Here is a 23164-nt window from a genome sequence, read left to right as displayed (position 1 = left end):
GTGGTGTTTTTCCTAAAATACGTTAAATTTTCTATGTGTTTGGTTTGGGGATCACCTGGGAAATGTTTGCTAGTTGATAATGAAAATACACTTAGTTACACTTAGTAAACAACTCCAAGCAACACAAGCAAGACATAACAAGTTTAGAAAAAATATTAGGATTTATTTTTGGGAAAGATTAAATTATGGCAAATTGGCTTGAGATGGTATTGCCCCCCTACCCAAGAAATAGTCCATGTATTTGTCCCGGACTTCACGGGCACTCTGGGGGGGCAGTCCTGTGTGGCCAGCTTCAAGGCCCGCCAAAGTTTGTGATGGAGCCAAAAGTTGTGCCTCGGGCCCAACCAGGGCCATATAATTTGGAGATTGTCTCCGCAAAAAAATATGGAGAATGCAGCATGCAAAAATAATTGTATTCCACTTATATTCCACCATGTGGAGAGAGGTGAGGAAAAGGCGGAACCGGCTGGCCATGATGCCGAAAGCGTTCTCAACCACTCTGCGTGCTCGGCCCAGCCGGAAATTAAAGACACTCCTCTCTGGGGTGAGGGTGCGCTGAGGGAATGGCCTCATAAGATGGGGTCCCAGGGCAAACGCTTCATCAGCCAGGAAAACAAATGGCAGGCCTTCTACATTCTGGTAATCCGGTGGCAATGACAGATCATCATCCTGAAGGCGAAGCGCAAACTCCGTCTGCCTGAAGGCTCCCCCATCCGATATCCGTCCGTTCATCCCGACATCCACAAAAAGGAATTCATACTGTGCTGACACCACCGCCATCAGCACAATACTGTTGAACCCCTTATAGTTAAAGAACTGGGATCCCGAACGGGGTGGAGGCACGATGCGGACGTGCTTCCCGTCGATGGCTCCCCCGCAGTTGGGGAAGTTCCATCGGGTCTGGAAGTCCAAAGCCACAGACTGCCACTCCTGTGGTGTGGACGGAAGCTGGGGAAGAAAAAATGCTAAAATTAGCCACATAACCTTGCAAGCAGATTAGACAAAGACATTATAAGCATTATAACATTTCTGGGAACTAGCATATTATATCTAAATATATTTAGACAATTAACACATTAAACACCCCCTCTGATGGGCCAGTGCCCAAGTTTGGGGGAGGGCTAGATGAGTTTGGGAGTACAAAAATAATATAATTAGGATTATTGGTGAAAATAGACTTTACAACACATTTTGGAGGGGAGGGCTAGATGAGTTTGGGAGTACAAAAATAATATAATTAGGATTATTGGTGAACATAGACTTTACAACACATTTTGGAGGGGAGGGCTAGATGAGTTTGGGAGTACAAAAATAATATAATTATGATTATTGGTGAACATAGACTTTACAACACATTTGGGAGGGGAGGGCTAGATGAGTTTGGGAGTAGAATTTTTTTTTTTTAAATGATTGAATATTGGTGAACATATACTTTACAACACATTTTGGAGGGGAGGGGGGGGGGACATTACAATTGATATAACACAATACATTGGGAAGTGACTAGACTAGGTAGGTTGCTGGGGAGGTAAGTGATGGGAAATATGCATGTAGGCCAAAAAAGGGGCATCAATAAAGTTTACAGCATGCATGGGGGCAAAGGGGACATTCACAGCATATTCCAGACATGGTAATTAGGGAAGGAGGAGATAACTACAAGACATTAGCATACATTATAGACATAAAATGTGATATTAAAGGAGAAAACTTACCCTCATATATTCCTCCTGCAGAACCTGGATGATGGCAGAGCAGGTGTCAGGAATGATGAGGCCCAGAGCCTGGGGGGAGATGCCCGTCGAGAACTTTAAGTCCTGAAGGCTTCTCCCAGTTGCCAGATAACAGAGGGTGGCAACTAGCCTCTGCTCAGCACTGATGGCTTCCCGCATAACGGTGTCCTGCCTGGTAATATAGGGGGACACCAAAGCCAACAGGTGCTGAAAGACGGGATCAGACATCCTCAGGAAATTCCTGTAATCAACAGGATTATTTTCCTGAAGCTCCCGCAACAAAGGCATGTGAGAGAATTGGTTCCTACGGAGCAACCAATTCTTGGTCCATGAACGCGTCCTCCTCCTGTTCATGAACTCCTCATCGTCTAGGTCATAAACAAACAGACCTACACACAGAAGATGCTTAGCACGAAGTCGGCGACGACTAGGTGCCTGCAACATGGCTACAAGGCTAGGAACGAACGACAAATCAGAATTGCACTAAACAGACCGCAGTGAAGAACAGCAAGACCTATGAAGAACGACCCTGACAATGAAAAACGCGGGGACAGGACCGCAATGTAAAACAATACGACCTGACCGCACCTCCCGATTGCCTAGATACGACCCCCACAAGCACAAACTGAACGGCAGAGATCAATCTGAAAGCACAAAGACTGAAAAGCACGAATCGTCACTCACCAAACTTTTACTAACACGCGTAAACACGGAATCAGCAAAAGGAGCCCCAAGGGTGGCGCCAACAAAATCAAACCTCCCCTTTATAGTCGCGTCATACGTCGTGAGCGTCACCGCGCCGGAGAACGACCAAATTTTGGTCTGTTACGTGTGTACGCAAAGCAAGCCTGTCGAGCTTCTCGACAAGTTCAACAAGGAACTCGACGAGGAACTCGACGTGCTTGGCACGTCGAGTTCCTCGGCCGTGTGTACGGGGCCTTAGAAGAATTTGAATGTTGGTTGAATAGTAATGATAATTTATAAATATAATTATTACTAGTGTCATACAACATTAGAATTCTTCTATAGCTTGTAGGCGGAACATACGACCGAAAATGTACGATTGTGGCGTCGATCCGTCGAATCTTCTTAGAACATTCGACAGACACCAAAAGCCTTCAATGACAGATTCGACCTTAAATAATTCGGATTTTCGGACGAATGCATTTTTTAACGAGACAAAATAAATAAAAACAAATTTCGGGAGTAACTGAATAAAAACAAAATTTCAGACGAAAATGAAATTCCGAAACAAAATATTTCAGTGTGCACATGTCTACTGTACAATGAGAGGCCCTGTCTAAGCAAACAAATCAAATTGTATCCAATTCAACAGGCCCTAGCGCTACATAGTTGTAGATTTAAAGGAGAGTACACAGAATGCTACCTAATTCTACCTAACCTGGCTAGTGGTAGCATAGGTTGACTTGGAAATGCGTTGGTTTGATCATTTTTGCTACTTTCAATAAAACAACTACATATTCACCTCCATTCTGCTTCTAATTGGATATCGGACGCTCCTTTAACCTACCACTAGACATATATGCAGAAACGGCCTTGAGGCCATACCCATACTCAAAAGGGCTCACTGCCAGCCTTCTGTTAAGTTGGGCCAGAATCATCACAGACCCCCAACTGAATAAGTCAGCCCAGTGCGATCTCCAACCTTTAAGAGCATACTCCTGTATGGGAAGACAGTTATTGAGCTGCAGGAAGTGTAAATGGACAACAAGGGAGCTGACGAGCATACTTTTATGCCGCGTACACACGATCGAAATTTCCAATGGAAAAAGTCCGATGGTCTTTTTCCATTGGATTTTTCGATCGTGTGTAGCCTAATCTGAGTTTTTTCATCGAAAATTCCGATGAATTCCATCGGAGTTTAGATATAGAACATGTTCTATTTTTTTCCGATGGAATTCCGTCGGAATTTCGATGTGATTTGGCCGGGCAAAAGACCGATCGTGTGTACGCGGCATAGTCTATTGAGAATTACAAGTCCATCTGCCACAGTGGAGGATGGGACTTTGTAGTTTATTCATTCACAGAATTGGAATTGGGGTTGTAGAAGTGTATTCAATTCCTGTAGCACATGCATGCTCAGAACAACATGGATGTCTAAGGCCCTGTACACACGAGCGGATATCCGATGAAAACGGTCCGCCGGACCGTTTCCAGCAGACATTTCTGCTCCAGGTTTTGATCTGATGGGCTGTACACACCATCAGATCAAAATCCCAGCGGAAAACATACGTGGTGACGTGGCCGTGCCTTCGCCGCGACAATGACGCGGCGACGTGCGCGATCCTGGAAGGTAAATCACTTCGACGCATGCGAGGGATGGGGATCGGTCAGACTTATCCGGTAAGTCTGTACAGACGACCGGTTAAGTCCGACGGACAGGTTTCCAGCGGATAGATTTCTTAGCATGCTAAGAAATTTGTATCCGCTTGAAAAACGGTCGACTGGACAAATGTCCGCCGAAAAACGTTCGCTAGGCCGTACACACGACCGGATTTGTCTGCTGGAACTGATCCGTGGATAAATCCCAACGGATAGATCCGGTCGTGTGTACGGGGCCTCAAAGGCAGAACTACAGGTCACCTCTACTCTAATCTGATCAAATATTTGATGGAACACTTAAATTCTCTTCCCTGAGACCCACACCATAGGGATGGGTAACTTACTGGCAGCCTCCAAAGTTTATGAGGAAAGTCCTGTTCGTAATGTTGTTGATAAATGGCAGAGACCATAGTAGTAACTTCAGGTGCAGTATCTATACAGCACATTGGTGTGGACTAGACAAATAACTTCCTGCAGCTTGTTCCCCTACCCTGCGATTCTTTCGTTTTAGAGGTGAACCTCTTTGAAGCATAGTTCTCTCACACCTACAATTCTGAGTGAAATTACTAGAATGTCCACATCGCCAACCTCTCTGATTCGTGCTGCAGATCCTCCAATGGAAAATATTTCTATCTAATGACTGGGCAACTCCCCATTTAACAGCCGTCACCTCAGCCTGATGATGGCCAGAGACTCCTTCAGTTCTTTGTAGTCTCCTCTAGTATGGACAAGGCAGAAGGAGTTGTCTCATTTCCCATTGCCACAGATTTCATAGTCATTTGGGCAGCTCTCATTCTAAAGCCTCTTAAAGGATGGTGATACATTTCTCCACTTGGTCACCTAGAGCAAATTTTTTGCCGGCCAGACTGAACTCTGGAAATAAATAGCAAATACAATACAACCTGATCAGGAGTAGGTATGTTTGCATAACTGGGGCATTCTTTAATTTCCAAGCAGTTCCATGACTCTTGCATGTCCGCTGCCTGGGCTTTTTTCTCAGATAATAGGTGTAGAAATTCATACCCACCTTGCCAACACTCCCAGTACAGATCTTACTCTTCAATACCCCTCTCCCCAGTACAGAGCTCTCCACCCAACCCTCCACTACAGAGCTCTCCATCATCACATTAAATAACTCTCCCCCCAACCTCTCCAGTACAGAGCTCTTTCCTATAATACCTCCCAGTACAAAGCATTCCATCCAACCCCTAGTACAGAGGTCTCCCTCCAGGACCCCTTAGTACAGAGCTTAACTCCTCAGTTCAGAGCACTCCCCCATCTCTCCCCTATTACAGAGCACACCCCCAATCCTGCTCGGTTCTCCCCCAAGTACAGAGATCTCCCCCCAAAATCCTCCTAGTACAAAGCACTCCATACAACCCCCAGTACAGAGGTCTCTCTCCAGTACCCCTTAGTACAGAGCTTAACTCCTCAGTTCAGAGCTCTCACCCATCCCTCCCGCTTTACAGAGCACACCCCAATGCATCTCAGTTCTCCCCCATGTACAGAGGTCTCCCCCCAAAATCCTCCAAGTACAGAGCTCTCCCTCCAACCCCACAGTATAGACCCCCCCCCCCCAATAAGTATAGAGCTCTTCACCCAACCCCCCCATTACAGATCTCTTCTCCTAATACTCCACCAGTACACAGAACTCCCCCAACCCACTCAGTACTGATCTCTCTACCCCCACCCCCCACTTAGAGCCCCTTAGTTCACTGGAACTAAGGGGTCAAGCCCAACCCCTGAAAAACAACCCCACACCATAATCCCCCTCCACCAAATGATTTGGACCAATGCACTAGTACAGAGCTCTTATCCCGCTATCCCACCTGTAGGCCTGGGACCCTCATGGCGGGTGATGCCAGGCTGCGGAAATTGAGACCAGCAAAAGCCCATTTACTGATCTTCCCTAGCCTATAAGAACCCAGAAGTGACAAGGATTTCATCACTTCCACTTTCTGCTGTCACAATCTGCACTCCATTAGCTTCAACGTAGTGCAGCTGAGATATTAAATAGAACTTGTCCCAGTAAATATACTATTGTATATTTGTGCTGGAGGGGCCTTTAATGTGTTGCGTATAGATACCGCAGCCTGTTGCCAGTTCACAGACAGATGCTCCCCAAAATGTCCACTAGGAGCCCAAAACCGAGGACAAATCAGTCCCGTATAACAGGGGTCATCAACCCCCAGGCTGCGACCCACTGCTAGGCCGCGAAGGCTGCACTATCTGACGAGCGGCGGCGGAGCAAGCAGAGAGATGACATCATCTCTTACCGCCCACCAGAATCACAGATGTTCCGTTCTCAAAGCGGGGGCGCTATACAGAGGCGAGCGAGCAGAGGAATGAGATCATCTCTCACTGCCTGCCCGCATTACTGCTCCTCCGCCGACACAGCATGGAAGTACACAGATACACTGCAGGAGGTGAAGTAGAGAGATGAGATCATCTCTCACTACCCGCACCCCCCACATTCTCAATTACCACTGTTCTCACTACCCACTACTCCAGGCTTGCCTCTGAACTATTGCGCACACCTGTGTTGCCACCACTGCAGTGCCAATCTTCATGTGGTGGCAGGTGACAATCCACATCTGGTGGGAAAGCGACATGGCAAGGGACAAAATGCATCTGGTGGCAGGTGACGTGGCAAATAGCAATCCAAATCTGGTGGCAGGTGACGCGTGGCAAGGGACAAAATGCATCTGGTGGCAGGCGACGTGGCAAGTGACAATCCACATCTGGTGGCAGGCGACGTGGCAAGTGACAATCTGCATCTGATGGCAGGTGACATGGCAAGTGACAATCCGCATCTGATGGCAAGTGACAATCCGCATCTGGTGGCAGGCAACGTGGCAAGTGACACTCTGGCACATTCTGCATTATGGTGAGTTGAACAATTTCATTATATATTACAATGTAATAATAGAAATAATGCTCTTCAATCATCCTGACATGATATCAATGATGGTGCCGAGATGATTGGAGCACCAACACCAGCCATTGCCGCTGATAAATTGCCTGCGAAAAGCCGCATACACCCCCCTCCCCCGGGCCTTGGCACTACAATTTTCTTCAACAACGCCGGTCCCCGATGCCAAAAAGGTTGGGGACAACTGCCGTATATGGTTCCCCTAGTATCAGAGGTAAGCAGCAATCTTATGATCATTGTGTTTTCTCCTGGGTCTAATCAGGAAATGATTTGTGATCTGTTAATCATCCCCTCCCTGTTCATTCTGTCACCTGAGAAATATTACCTTGCTTCGGGTGCAGCAGTGGCACCTCTTACAGGCTCTTGAATATAAAGTTTACATATAAATGTTATTGTAAAGTTACATTGGTTCAGGTGTCAACCCTGAAATACCCGCACCACCGAAAAACAACCACATGCAAAGCCCCCAGCCTTCTCCCTCCAGAAATGCCATCCCTCACAATGACCCCAGGCTCCATGAGAGCCCTCGGACCACAAAGTGCCCCTCAACCTCTCACAGTGCCCCCAGCTTGCTTCAGCTCTTTCAGCCCCCCCCCCCCCAATAATACCCACAACCTAACAAGCCAGTCAAGTTCCTCCACCCCAAACTTGCTCATCCATGTCTTTATGGACCTTGCTTTGTGCACTGGTGCACAGTCATGTTGGAACAGGAAGGGGCCATCCCCAAACTGTTCCCACAAATTTGGGAGCATGAAATTGTCCAAAATATCTGGTATGCTGATGCCTTAAAAGTTCCCTTCACTGGAACTAAGGGGCCAAGCCCAAACCATGAAAAACAACCATAACCCCCTTCCATCTAATGATTTGGACCAATGCACAAAGCAAGGTCCATAAAAACATGGATAAGCATGTCTGGGGGGGAGGAACTTGACTGGCCTGTACAGAGTCCTGACCTCAACCTGATAGAGCACCTTTGGGATAAATTTGAGCAGAGACTGCAAGCCAGGCCTTCTCGTCCAACATCAGTGCCTGACCTCACAAATGCTCTTCTGGAAGAATGGTCAAACATTTCCATAGACACACTCCTAAACCTTGTGGATAGCTTTCCCAGAAGAGTTGAAGCTGTTAAGGCTGCAAAGGGTGGGCTAACTCAACATTGAACTCTACAGACTAAGACTGAGATGCCATTAAAGTTCATGTGTGTGTAAAGGCAGGCGTCCCAATCAGTGGTGGCCGGTCCATAAGAGGCGCTTCTATCCTAGTTTGCATGCGCGGGCGCCAGACTAATGTTTTTCTATTAGGTCTTTTTTTTCCAACCACATGATTAGAGCCTGAGGATCTAATTGGCTTGAAAAAGGTTGGGCTAGGGGCGCAGAACCCTCCCACTTGTGATGCTAGCTAATCAATATTCGCTATAGGTTTCCTGCTTCTCCTCCCGACCAATCAAGACAGAAAGCAGATGTAAAGAAGACCAGGTTGGCCGGAAGGAGAAGCCAAGGAAACCGTGGCGCCATGACCGCTGGAGGCGTGAGTACGGACCTTGGGGTGTTTGTTTGCCGCCTCCCCAAAAATGTTTAGCACATTGGGGGTAATATCAATTATATTACTTTTGGTAACATAATGTATTTTGCATACTTATACTCAGAGACGTATTATGGCCTAGGCCGACAAGGCCCAGGCCTAGGGCGGCACTTTGCGGGGGGCAGCGAAAAAGCGCCCCCCCCCCCCCCCACTAGCACATATCATCTTCCCTCTCAAATCACTCCCCAGCACATATCCCCATGCCACCCTCTCCCCCCAAATTAAAAGATGCTCTGTCCCCCTGTGCTCATCCCACCCTGTGCTCATCCCACCCTGTTCCCCTGTGCTCATCCCACCCTGTTCCCCTGTGCTCATCCCACCCTGTTCCCTTGTGCTCATCCCACCCTGTCCCCCTGTGCTCATCCCACCCTGTCCCCCTGTGCTCATGCCACCCTGTCCCCCTGTGCTCATGCCACCCTGTCGCCCTGTGCTCATGCCACCAGGGCCGGATTCCAGACAAGGCCAACAAGGCCGGGCCTCGGGGCGGCAGTGGGTGCAGGGGCGGCACTGCAGCTGAGAGGAGAGGACACTTTCATTTCCGGAGTCCCCCCCGTCATGTCACGGATGGTGAGAGGAGAGAAAACAGAGGGAAGAGGAGGCCATCTCAATGTAATTTTCGGCAGCAGCACCCCCCAATGATCAATGTCATTTTTGGCAGCAACATCCCCCCTCGGTTCTCAATATCATATTCGGCAGCAGCACCCCCCCTGCTTCCCAGTGTCCTGCCGAAAAAGTCCTCTGGCGAATAATGTCCCCCCTGTACTGTGCAGGCGGGGGAGGCATTGAAGGACCCGGCCTTGGGGCGACAAAGGGAGTAAATGCGGGCCTGCATGCCACCCTGTGCTCATGCCACCCTGTCCCCCTGTGCTCATGCCACCCTGTCCCCTTGTGCTCATGCCACCCTGTCCCCCTGTGCTCATGCCACCCTGTGCTCATGCCACAATGTGCTCATGCCACCCTGTCCCCCTGTGCTCATGCCACCCTGTCCCCCTGTGCTCATGCCACCCTGTGCTCATGTCACCCTGTCCCCCTGTGCTCATGTCACCCTGTCCCCCTGTGCTCATGCCACCCTGTCCCCCTGTGCTAATGCCACCCTATCCCCATGTGCTCATGCCACCCTGTGCTCATGCCACCCTGTCCCCCTGTGCTCATGCCACCCTGTGCTCATCCCACCCTGTCCTCATCCCCCCCTGTCTTCATCCCACCCTGTCCCTCTGTCCTCATCCCTTGAAAATGACAGGACAAGTTTTAAAAAGGAAGGGGTGCGTCATATATAAAGTAGGGGGTGCGCGAGTTTCACCAGGCCTAGGGCAGCACAAAACCTAAATACACCCCTGCTTATACTTTTATTGTGTTAGTATAAACTTTTTTTTCTATACTCTTAGTGCATGGAGGAAGAATTTTCAGTGACCTAAGGTTGGTGAGGACTGTTGTGGGCGACTTTGCGTCTCCCATGATTCCTCGCTCTCTATAATAAAGCTCACATACTTTGTTGCGTTGTATTTATTTTACAATCACAAACCTTGTATTTGCAGCCGGAAGCTCATGATGAATATGTATTGTTGTAGTAAATGCAGTGGGCAGCATGACAGATGGAGGGGGCATTTAGTAGCCCACAAGAAGAATGTAGTGAAGTATTTCCTGTCCAGCCAATAGCCGGGCTTTCTGCTCTCACACATCATTTTCACCTTGAACAGCATGCTGTACATTCACATGGGAGGAGATGACGTCTGCATGGGGGGAGAAGCTGTCAATCAGACCCGCCTGCTGGCGCTGTCCCTTTAAGACGAGGCAGTGAGCTCGCTCGGGCACAGCTCCGCTGGAGAGGATCTCATACAGAGCGGACAGAGGAGGCTCCGCACACCGCTCCGCACACACAACGCTACCTACCTAACCTGACGCTTCCTGGCTCAACGTCAACGCGGCACCACAAGTGACCTCGCGTCCCGTCTGCTGCACCATACCCTCCCGGGCTCGCAGCCTCCTGTGTGGACTAGGAGTAGTAGTACCGTAGTAGAAGGCATGCTTGCGGTAATAAGCGCGGCGATCTGCCTGCTCGCCCTGGCCGGGGGCAACACCATCAACAAGCAGCAGCTTCGGGACAGCGCGGGGGAGCGCTTTGTGTGCACGGCTCTGCCCCCCGATGCCACCCCAGGCTGCCCGATTCAAGGCTTCAGTGCCACTCCCGAGGAAGAGCTGCGATCTACCGTCATCCAGCTCCGGGAGACCATCCTCCAGCAGAAGGAGACTATCGGCAACCAGAAGGACACCGTCCGGGAACTTACCGCCAAGCTGAACCGATGTGAGAGCCTCTCCGAGGATGGCAAGCATGGGTCCTGGAAGAAGGTGGCCGGGAAATCGGGGGGCAAGGATACCATGGGCGATCTACCCAGAGATCCCAGCCAGATCATCGACCAACTCAGCCGCACCATGCAAACCCTGAAAGACAGGCTGGAGAATCTGGAGGTAAGTCACTTACCGCTGCCATGGAAAACGTGATAGCATGCACACAGCTTACAATCTGATTGTACAATCTCCTTTACATGTCAGATTAGATATATACTGATTTTCTAAAGTTCAGCACACATGCAATCTGATTGTACAATCAGCTTTACATGTCAGATTGGATGTATACTGATTGAATGATTAGGAAGGTCCTTATAGTACATAGCTAGGATCAATCTAAAGTTCATCATACATGCAATCTGATTGTACAATCTCCTTTACATGTCAGATTGGATATATACTGATTGAATAGATTAGGAAGGTCCTTACATTACATAGTTATGATCAATCTAAAGTTCATCACACATGAGATCTGATTGTACAATCTCCTTTATATCTACCCATTAATATGTCAGATTGAATATATATCGATTGGATAGATTAGGAAAGTCATTATACTTTATAGCTATGATGAATCTAAAGCTCATCACACATACAATCTGATTGTACAATCTCCTTTACATGTCAGATTGGATATATACTGATTGGATAGATTATGAAGGTCCTTACATTACATGATCAATCTAAAGTTCATCACTCATGCAATCTGATTGTACAATCTCCTTTACATGTCAGATTGAATATATACTGATTGAATAGATCAGGAAGGTCTTTACATTAACGCTATGATGCATCTAAAGCTCATCACCCATACAACCTGATTATACAATCTCCTTTACATCTACCCATTAATATGTCAGATTGAATATGTACTGATTGGATACATTTGGAAGGTCTTTACATTTTAGATATGATGAATCTAAGGCTGCATTCACACCTGAGCGTAGGTCATTCGGTCGTTTTTTCCGGCGTTTTCATGCTTATTTGCGCGTTTGCATACAGCGTCATCCTACGTTTTCGTACTTCGACGTTTTTTATTTTAGCCAATAGGAAAAAATATCATCTTTTCATCACTTGTTGCTATGTTGGTAGATTTTATATATCTTCTGCCTGGGTGAAATGATCTATTGATTAAAGCGTCAAAACGCCGTAGCAAACGCTCGTTGTCGCGCTAGTCGCTTGAATCGAGCGTTTCCATTACTTTCTATGGGAAATAGAAACGCTCAAAAACGCCCAAACCGCCCGATTCGCGCGACAAAAAAGGGTCCGGAACTTGTTTGAGCTTCAGGCGTTCGGCGTCAGGCGTTTTGGAGTGGAGATGTGAACCATCTCCATAGGGAATAATGTATTTTTTCCCCTCTAGCGCTTCAGGCGACAAAACGCTCAGGTGTGAATGTAGCCTAAGGCTGCATTCACACCTAGGTGTTTTCACGCCAGACGCCCGCCGCTATTGCAGCCTGCAATACGCTGGAGGGGTGATTTTACATTGTCGGCTATGGAGATGGTTCACATCTCCACGCCGAACCCTGAAACGCCTGAAGCTCAAAACAAGTCCCGGACCTTTTTTTCAGGCGGCTTTCGGCGTTCGGCCATAGCCGACAATGTTTATCACCCCTCCTGTGTATGTTCCGCGGCGTATTTTATCCGCGGGACAAAACGCCGCAATTTGTCGCGGCAAATTGTGGTAAAATACGCCGCGTTCAGGTGTGAATGCAGCCTAAAGCTCATCACACATATTACAATATGATTGTACAGATTAGGATGGTCCTTACATTACATAGTTATGATCAATCTAAAATTCTCCACACATACAATCTGATTGTACAAACTCCTTCACATCTACCCACTAATATATCAGATTAATTATATACTGATTGGATAGATAAGGAAGGCAACAATGATGAATCTAAAGTTCATCGCACATATTACAATCTGATTGTACAATCTCCTTTACATCGACCCACTAATATGTCCCATCACATGTATACTGATTGGATAGATTGGGAAAGTCCTTACATTACATAGTTATGATAAATCTAAATTTCATCACACATATTACAATCTGATTGTACAATCTCCTTTAGTTCTACCAACCACTCATCTAATGCAAAGAACTTGGGTACAAATAGATTGGGAAAGATGAGGTAGGTCCTTATATTCCATAGTATTGGTACATATAAAGTGAATTGTACATTGTAAGGTCACCCTTAGGACGGTCATAAACGATTGAAGCCACAAACAATCGGATAGCCATAATTTCCCTTCCAATCCATTTAGAAGAAACTACGATGATTGGCCAGGGTTGAATACTATTGATTGGTTTGCATCAATTAGCAGCACTGAGATAATTTGTTTATGAATTTGATGATATTTTGATCAATCTGAATATGAGATAACGTGATAGAATCATTTATCTAATTATGATTGTAATTTACAATCTTATCTTAACTACCGATCGGAATCGACTTCCCTGTGTGTGTCATATGATTCAAATAGGTTGTTGACTATAGATCAATTATTTATTTTGGAGGAGATCAATCTGAAAAGAAATCGATAATGTATGGATGTGTGTGTGTGACCACCATCAGTCTTCACTCCTTGTGTGTAGTACGGTGAGGTCTGTGCGTCTTCAATGGTCTGCAATCTGCATGCATAGGAGAGTAATCCCATTCATTCACGTTTACTGGACACTGAGGGCTTCTTTCCATTCATACTCATGGCACGGAGGTGCTGACAGAGAGAGGTTTTACAGAACGCTTGGCTCTGCGCAGAGCTATGAAACGGAACGAAAACAGAAAAATCCAGATTCAGCACCAGGGACAGCTCAGGCTCTGATCTTCTATTGAGAAGCATCACAGTCCACCCTGGGGATATTATATTTAGCACCCAGGAGCTGTCCGAAGTGCTGAATTACCACCCAGGAGCTGTCCGAAGTGCTGAATTACCACCAATGAGCTGTCCGAAGTGCTGAATTACCGCCCAGAAGCTGTCCCAAGTGCTGAATTGCCATTAATGAGCTGTCCAAAGTGCTGAATTTCCACCAATGAGCTGTCCCAAGTGCTGAATTGCCATTAATGAGCTGTCCAAAGTGCTGAATTTCCACCAATGAGCTGTCCCAAGTGCTGAATTACCACCCAGGAGCTGTCCCAAGTGCTGAATTACCACCCATATGCTGTCCAAAGTGCTGAATTACCACCCAGGAGCTGTCCCAAGTGCTGAAATACCACCCAGGAGCTGTCCGAAGTGCACAATTACCACCCAGGAGCTGTCCCAAGTGCTGAATTACCACCCAGGAGCTGTCCGAAGTGCACAATTACCACCCAGGAGCTGTCCGAAGTGCTGAATTACCATTAATGAGCTGTCCAAAGTGCTGAATTACCGCCAATGAGCTGTCCGAAGTGCTGAATTAACACCCAGGAGCTGTCCGAAGTGCTGAATTGCCATTAATGAGCTGTCCAACGTGCTGAATTACCACCAATGAGCTGTCCCAAGTGCTGAATTACCACCCAGGAGCTGTCCGAAGTGCTGAATTACCACCCAGGAGCTGTCCGAAGTGCTGAATTACCACCCAGGAGCTGTCCGAAGTGCTGAATTGCCATTAATGTGCTGTCCGAAGTGCTGAATTACCACCCAGGAGCTGTCCGAAGTGCTGAATTGCCATTAATGTGCTGTCCGAAGTGCTGAATTGCCATTAATATGCTGTCCCAAGTGATGAATAACCACCCAGGAGGAGCTGTCCCAAGTGCTGAATTACCACCCATGAGCTGTCCGAAGCTTAAAGCGGGGGTTCACCCAAAAATACATTTTTAACATTACATTCAGCCGAGTTGTCCTAATGACAATCGGCTGTTTTTTTTTTTTTTTCGTACATACCGTATTTCCGGGTATGTCTGCTTTGGGACTGGGCGTTCCTAACTGATTGACAGGCTTCCGACCGTCGCGTACAGCGCATCACGAGTTGCCGAAAGAAGCCGAACGTTGGTGCGGCTATATACGGCGCCTGCGCACCGACGTTCGGCTTCTTTCGGCAACTCGTGACGCGTAGTATGCGACGGTCGGAAGCCTGTCAATAAGATAGGAACGCCCAGTTCCGCAGAAGACATACCAGGAAGCGGCGGTGAAAATACGGTATGTACGGAAAAAAAGGACAACTCGCCTGAATGTAATGTTAAATTTTTTTTTTTTGGGTGAACCCCCACTTTAATTTACACATTGCCTGTGCGTAGTCCAGTGTTTCTCAACTCCAGTCCTCAAGGCGCCCGACAGGTCATGTTTTCAGGATTTCCCTCAGATGAAACAACTGCGGTAATTATTAAGGCAGTGAAACTGATCACATCACCTGTGTAAAATAATGGAAAGCCTGAAAACATGACCTGTTGGGGCGCCTTGAGGACTGGAGTAGAGAAACAGTGGTGTAGTCAATGCGTTCAGTACCGTATATTAAAGCGGGGACAACAGACATACAGATTAGGAACCTTGTCATTTTAAATAGTTGTATAAATTGATGACATTATCATTTCTCATACTGTAGAGGTCATTAGTGCTCAGCAAATAAAGTCTTCATAACACTGCTGATATTACTTTTAGCAATTGAGTACATCAGGTATAATAGATAGTGTGTTGATTTTACTATGTCATAATATAGTGGTTCTAGAAAGAGAATGTATTTAGTGGGCAGGTAAGAATCTTATAATTTATAAGATTTTAAGACAAAAGCAAAGGCATATGTAAATTTTAGGTTGAGGTTATAAAGAATATGCACATAGATGATAGATAGATAGATAGATAGATAGATAGATAGATAGATAGATAGATAGATAGATATTTACAACTGTAACCACCACTATCTAAGTATGAGAAAAGATAGATAGATAGATAGATAGATAGATAGATAGATAGATAGATAGATAGATAGATAGATAGATAGAGAGATAGAGAGATAGAGAGATAGAGAGATAGAGAGATAGATATATAGAAGGATAGATCGATAAATAGATAGGTAAATATATATTTTTAAGTGTAACCACCACTATCTAAGTATGAGTAAATATAGATAGATAGATAGATAGATAGATAGATAGATAGATAGATAGATAGATAGATAGATAAATAGATGGATAGATAGATAGAAAGAATCATAGATAGATAGAAGGATAGATTGATAGATAGACAGATATTTTTAATTGTAACCACCACTATCTATGTATGAATAAATACAGATAGATAGATAGATAGATAGATAGATAGATAGATAGATAGATAGATAGATAGATAGATATTTCCAAGTGTAACCACCACTATATAAGTATGAGCAAATATAGATAGTTTAACAGATAGATAGAAGGATAGATTGATAAATAGATAGATATATAGATAGATAGATAGATAGATAGATAGATAGATAGATAGATAGATAGATAGATAGATAGATAGATGGATAGATCAATAGATAGATATATAGGTAGATAGATATAGATAGATAACATGATAGATCAATAAATAGATAGATAGATAGATAGATAGATAGATAGATAGAAGGATAGATTGATTAATAGATAGATAGATAGATAGATAGATAGATAGATAGATCGATAAATAGATGGATAGAAGGATAGATCGATAAATAGATAGATCGATGGATAGATCGATAGATATAGATAAATGATAGATCAATAAATAGATAGATAGATAGAAGGATAGATTGATTAATAGATAGATAGATAGAAGGATAGATTGATTAATAGATAGATAGATAGATAGATAGATAGATAGATAGATAGAGATAGATCAAAAGATCGATAAATAAATGGAAAGATGGATAGAAGGATAGATCGATAAATAGATAGATAGATGGATAGAAGGATAGATCGATAGATAGAAAGATAAATAGATAGATAGAAGGATATATTGATAAATAGATACATGAATAGATAGATGGATAGATAGATAGATAGATAGATAGATAGATAGATAGAAAGATAGATTAATAGATATATAGATAGAAGGATAGATCAATAGGTCGATAAATAGATAGATGGATGGATGGATAGATAGATAGATAGATAGATAGATAGATAGATAGATAGATAGATAGATAGATATTTAGATAGAAGGATAGATCAATAAATAAATAGATAGATAGATAGATAGATAGAAAGTAGATAGATAGATAGATAGAAGGATAGATCAAAAGATCGATAAATAAATGGATAGAAGGATAGATCGATAAATAGATAGATGAATAGATAGATAGATAGATAGATAGATAGATAGATAGATAGATAGATAGATAGATCAATAGATAGATATCTCAATAGATAGAAGGATAGATAGATAGAAGGATAGTTTAATAAATAGATAGATAGATAGATAGATATATAGATAGATAGATAGATAGATAGATAGATAGATAGATAGATAGATAGATAGATAGATAGATAGATGGATGGATGGATAGAGAGATAGATAGACGGATAGATCAATAGATAGATAGATAGATAGATAGATAGATAGATAGATAGATAGATAGATAGATAAATAGATAGATAGATAGATAGATAGACAGATAGACAGACAGACAGACAGACAGACAGATAGATAGATAGATAGATAGATAGATAGACAGATAGACAGACAGACAGACAGACAGATAGATAGATAGATAGATAGATAGATAGATAGATAGATAGACAGATAGAATGTATACACAATACTGAGAACGCTCAATGGTGAAGATGCAGGAATTAGCAACATGTAAAGGAAAGCTTACTGGAACATCTTTTACATTTCTTAGCATCTGCTGACACATTTACTATCTATTCATTAAGACACTTAGAGATATTATAGAAGTTCTAATGTACAGTAATGATATATTATTTTTTCTGGTAATATTTCTAGAAAGGGAGATGGATGTGTTTGTATGTTCTTCCAAATATTGATTGTGTAGAATGTGTGGCACTGTGAGGTTTGTAAGTGTTGAGTCTTCAGGTTTACATTTGCAGATTTTACAGTTGCTGCATGATTGCAGTCATTGATAACATCTAGAATAATCTGTGTGTGTAAATGTGTGTGTGTTTCTTTCTATATGTACACACACACTGACACTGTCGTTCTACTGATCTGTTGTGTTGGGATATACTGCAATGTTTTATTTTCCATGTGTTTAGAGCAGGTCTATAGCAAAATGTCTTCATGAAATGCTTGATGCAGTTACTTAAATAGGGCAACCCAGGATAATGTCTTGCTGTGTTGTGTACTCATTATTTTCATAAAGCATGTAGCTCTCCTGGGTATGCATTAATTCCCTGTGAGTGGCATAGTTATTTCAAATGCCTGCTAAAATTGTAAGTACATCATAATTCTTGGCATAATCACACGTGTAGGAATGCGAGCCAATATGGGCACAAGCCCATGGATAGTACACTTTTGTTCATTGATATTCCTCATAAATCATTCATAACTATATTGCAGGATCGGCAACTGTGCAAAGCAACAGACTAGACTACCATAGGAGGCAAATCACCAGTCAGATAGTGAAAGGTGATCTTCCATGGCTGCACACCACTTGTTCCTTGGTGCCCGAAGCAGTTAATTCATTTGATGCCAAGAATTGCATTGCGAATTTGGATATCTAACCTCCCTATCAGATGCCTAATTGATTTGTCTTTTCTTTTTTGTTGAAGCATCAACTGAGGTCCAATGTGTCCTATTCAGCTCTGCCTAATGATCTCCGAGAGATGCTCCAGAGGAGGCTGGGGGACCTGGAGCACCAGCTTTTAAACAAAGTGGCTGAACTAGAAGATGAGAAATCCATTCTTCATAACGAGAGTGCGACACATAGGCACAAAACCGAGTCTGCCCTCACTGCGCTCCTAGAAAGAGTTCATGAGCTTGAGAAAGGTAATTTGGTAGAAAAAAATGATCAATAACAGCACATTCAGCTGTATTTAAGTATTTAACATCAAACAGGCTTCATTAGTACTACAAGAGCACAAATGATGTACAAAGAGTAGTAATCCACGGAGAACAACACTTTTATCATTCACTTGATCTGACCAAAGTAAGCTGAAGTCTGTTCAGTTGCAATTTATTGCGATTTATTCCCCTCTGCTCATGGTCAATGTTCTTTGAACTGTCTTAAAGTGGATGTAAACCCAAAGGGCTAGATTCACGTACCTTTAGGCGGGCGTAGCGTATCTCCTATACGCTATGCCGCTGTAACTTTGAGAGGCGAGTATGGTATTTTCAAAGATTTTGCGGCCAAAGTTACAGCGGCGTAGCGTATTAGGGCCGGCGTAAGCCCGCCTAATTCAAATGTTGAAGCTGTGGGCGTGTTTTATGTATATTAAGTGTGACCCCACGTAAATGATGTTTCGATCGAACGATGCATGCGCCGTCTGTGGACGTATCCCAGTGCGCATGCTCCAAATCACGTCGGCAAATCGTCAATGTTTTCGACGTGAACGTAACTTACGGCCAGCCCCATTCACAGACGAGTTACGTAAACAACGTAAAACTTGAAAAATTTTACGCGGTTCTGACGTCCATACTTAACATTGACTGCGCCATCTTTTTGGTGGTTTAACTTTATGCCTGAAAACCCCTTACGTAAACGGCGTATCTGTACTGCGACGGCCGGGCGTACGTTCGTGAATAGGCGTATCTAGCTGATTTACATATTCTAGGCGTAAATCTGCGTACCCGCCCCTAGCGGCCAGCGTAAATATGCAGTTAAGATACGACGGCGTAGGAGACTTACGCCGGTCGTATCTTAGCAATATTTAAGCGTATCTCAGCTTGAGAATATGCTTAAATATACGACGGCGGGGATTCGGACTTACGACGGCGTATCTACTGATACGCCCGTTGTAAGTCTACCTGAATCTGGCCCATAAAGTCCATTCCTCTCTCCTTGCTTTGAGTGACAGGTTATTTACATATCTAGCTTGGACATGTTTATCATATGTTATGTTATGTTTACCATAATATGAGGTGATCCACAGTATATAAAGTGAGAAATCCACCCCTCCCCCACATAACACATCCTGGTAATATACAATGAACTGTGAATCACCTCATATTATGATAAACATAACATAACATATGATAAACATGTCCAATCTAGATATGTAAATAACCTGTCACTCAAAGCAAGGAGAGAGGAATGGACTTTTTATTTAGACAGGGTTTTATCTGGAAGTCTGTTAATTTTCACTGAACAATACAAGAGGATTGCTCAGAGCTGGATTAACTCTGTGTGGCAAGACTGGGCACAGATAATTGAAAATCTTATACTCTACATTGTGACATCAAAAAATAAATAAAAAAATCTTGGGTTTACATCCACTTTAACCCCCCTGGCGGTATTCCCGAGTCTGACTCGGGGTGAGATTTTTGGGCTACGATCGGTAACCCCGAGTCAGACTCGGGCTTGCCTCGCTGAATCCACAGGCTTGGTTTACTTACCTTGTCCCTGGATCCTGCGATGCCTCCCAGCTGTGTGAGCGAGCGGGTCCTCGCTCAATTCACGCAGTGTCCCTGTGTTACGACGCACGGGGGCGGAGATCGGCGCCAAATTCAAAAAAGTAAACAAACACAATACATACAGTATACTGTAATCTTATAGATTACAGTACTGTATGTAAAAAATACACACCCCCCTTGTCACTAGTGGTCTGCCCAGTGCCCTACATGTACTTTTATATAAAAAAAACTATTCTTTCTGCCAGCAAACTGTAGATTGTCCATAGCAACCAAAAGTGTCTTTTTATGTCAAAAATGGTTTTAGAGCAGCTAGAAAACAGCGATAATAAATTATAATCACTTGCAGAATTGTGCGATAGCGATTTGTGGGGAAATTCGTCATAAAAAAATAAAAGTAATGACAGCGACAATTCTGCAACTGAGCAAATTTCAGTGATTTTTAGTTGATTACATTATTGAATAATTTTTATTATAATTAAATCATTTTTTGTTATAATTATTTATAATTATTTATTATATTATAATTTATAATTTTGTTTTTAAAAAAAAATCATACCCGGGATGCCCACTAGACTCTTGTTTGGTCAGATTTAAATGAGTTATTCCTAAGAATTGCAGGCCTACAGTATAAAACGCCAAATTTCCTTGCAAAATAATTGTACCGCTTTTGGTACGTAATTCCAGACAGAATCATACCGCCAGGGAGGTTAAAACATGTTGCTTGTCTTGCAAAACGCTCTCAAACCAAGTTTTTACTGTATGTGATACGCAGCACATGTGCGTTGCTGCACGGCTGCCCACCACATCTAAGTCCACCATAGAAGTGCATGACCTTTATTACTTCTCAAATCAAGCTGTACCACAAAGCATAGAAATACGTTATTACCATGTATTGTGATGCAATGCAACATGTATGATGGCTAGGTACATTGGGGTGCCATTGAGGCTCTACTCATACCTTGCAGGTGCAACATAGCATGCACTCTTTTTCGCACATTTCCATTAATTTCTTCACGTCACGTTTAGGGCAACACATTCATTTTTACCCCCTCAGCGGCATTCCAGAGTCTGGCTCGGGGTGGAATTTCAGCACCAAAATCGGTAACCTCGAGCCAGACTCGGGATCGTCTCGCAGTGTCCACAGGCAGAGTCTACTTACCTTGTCCCTGTATCCTGCGATGCCTCCCCGCTGTGTGATCGAGCTGTGTCCTCCTCGCTCGATTCACAGTGCCCGTGTGCCGCCCGAGCTCCGTTCCCTGCGACGTTACGACGCACAGGGGCGGAGATCGGCGCCAAATTCAAAAAAGTAAATACACACAATACATACAGTATGAAATAAATACACACCCCCTTTGTCCCTAGTGGTCTGCCTAGTGTCCTACATGCACTGCATCATACCGCCAGGGAGGTTAATGGGCTGCTCTACATGTGGGAAACATGCAACAGAAGCACCCTACCCAATTTTAAAACACAAAAAAACATGGTACTGCATACATTCCTTGCTGTGATCAAGGCGTCTAGCCAAAATGCGTGAGCCTTTGTGTTTTTTTTTCACTATCATGTTATAATAAAGTCTTCATAAGGATTATCTGGAGTTGCCGGCTACACTTTCCATTCCAGTAGTTGTCTTTTGTTGTTTGGGAGGACATCTGAGCTTGAGCACCCATCAGTGGATTCCATTACAAGCCTGCATTGGGGGTCCACTGCTCTGACCGCTTCCCTTGTTTTCTTTTAAGAAATAATGGCATTGCAGTTCATATTACAGTGTAACACAAGTTCTTGGGCAATGCAGACCATAAATAAAGAGTCCATTGCACTCCATGCAGCAATTAATACTTCATATTCCCATTGCACACGTTCCTGGATAAGCTCTAAAAATGTGGTTGCTGTAGCAACAACCAGCTGGATACTGGTTCAAGTCACACAGTAGATATTTGCCAATACCATGGATCAACACAAAGTAGCATCCAAATGAATAGTTTATTGCATGATCACAACACAAGAAGAGTGCAACGTTTCAGAGTCACGCAGGACCCCTTAATCAGGCATGTGATCACATGCCTGACAAAGGGGTCCTGCGTGACTTAGAAACGTTGCACTCTTCTTGTGTTGTGATAATGCAATAAACTATCCGTTCAGATGCTACTTTGTGTCGATCCATGGAGTGCTGGCAAATATACTCTATACAGCAATGAAACCCAGTCATAGGAGCGTGATGTGATAAAAGAGGGGATGGGATCACCAAAGAATTAGTCCAACCCAAGATACTAGCACACCATCATAAGCAAAACAGACAGGACATGCAAGTGTCACCAACAGAAAGCAGCAGGGTTTCGAGGACACTAGGGTCCACTTCATCAGGCAGCAGCCTAATGGCCTGGATATGTTGCTGCTTTCTGTTGGTGATATTAAAGCGCCCTGTCTGTCTATGAACTTTGTATCCTGCTGATATCTTGAATTGGATTTGTGCGATGCAGGAACATGTTTGGGAACACCCAGAGATCTGAAGAGAACCTTATAGAAAAACGTAAAAATATATTAAAATATAGAAGCTGCCATTGCTGACCTCCTACTGAAAGTGCTAGTTGCCTGGCTTTATTTTGTACTTTCTGGGTCATAGACTTTGACCAAGCAAACAGCCATTTAAATCACAGGTCAAAGTTCCCACTTGTACAATTTTGGGGAGATTTCCTAAAACGGGAGCACAAAGAATCTGGTATAGCTGTACATGATAGCCAATCAACTTCTA

General features: G+C 44.0%; 1 protein-coding gene across 1 annotated transcript in view; it reads left to right on the top strand.

Annotated features, from left to right (window-relative positions):
• The first annotated feature begins 10389 nt into the window (after positions 1-10389).
• NPTX2 (neuronal pentraxin 2) overlaps positions 10390-23164 on the top strand; it is a 54509-nt gene continuing 41734 nt past the window's right edge. Inside the window, exons 1-2 of the mRNA XM_040356791.1 lie at positions 10390-11052; positions 18615-18831. Of these exons, the coding sequence (XP_040212725.1) occupies positions 10609-11052; positions 18615-18831 (661 nt within the window). The 5' untranslated portion in view covers positions 10390-10608. The remainder of the gene's footprint in view (positions 11053-18614; positions 18832-23164) is intronic.

Source organism: Rana temporaria, chromosome 6 (assembly GCF_905171775.1).
Source record: "Rana temporaria chromosome 6, aRanTem1.1, whole genome shotgun sequence".
Lineage (NCBI taxonomy): Eukaryota > Metazoa > Chordata > Amphibia > Anura > Ranidae > Rana > Rana temporaria.
The sequence above is the reverse complement of the archived record's forward strand: the minus strand, read 5'-3'. Positions and strand labels throughout refer to the sequence as shown.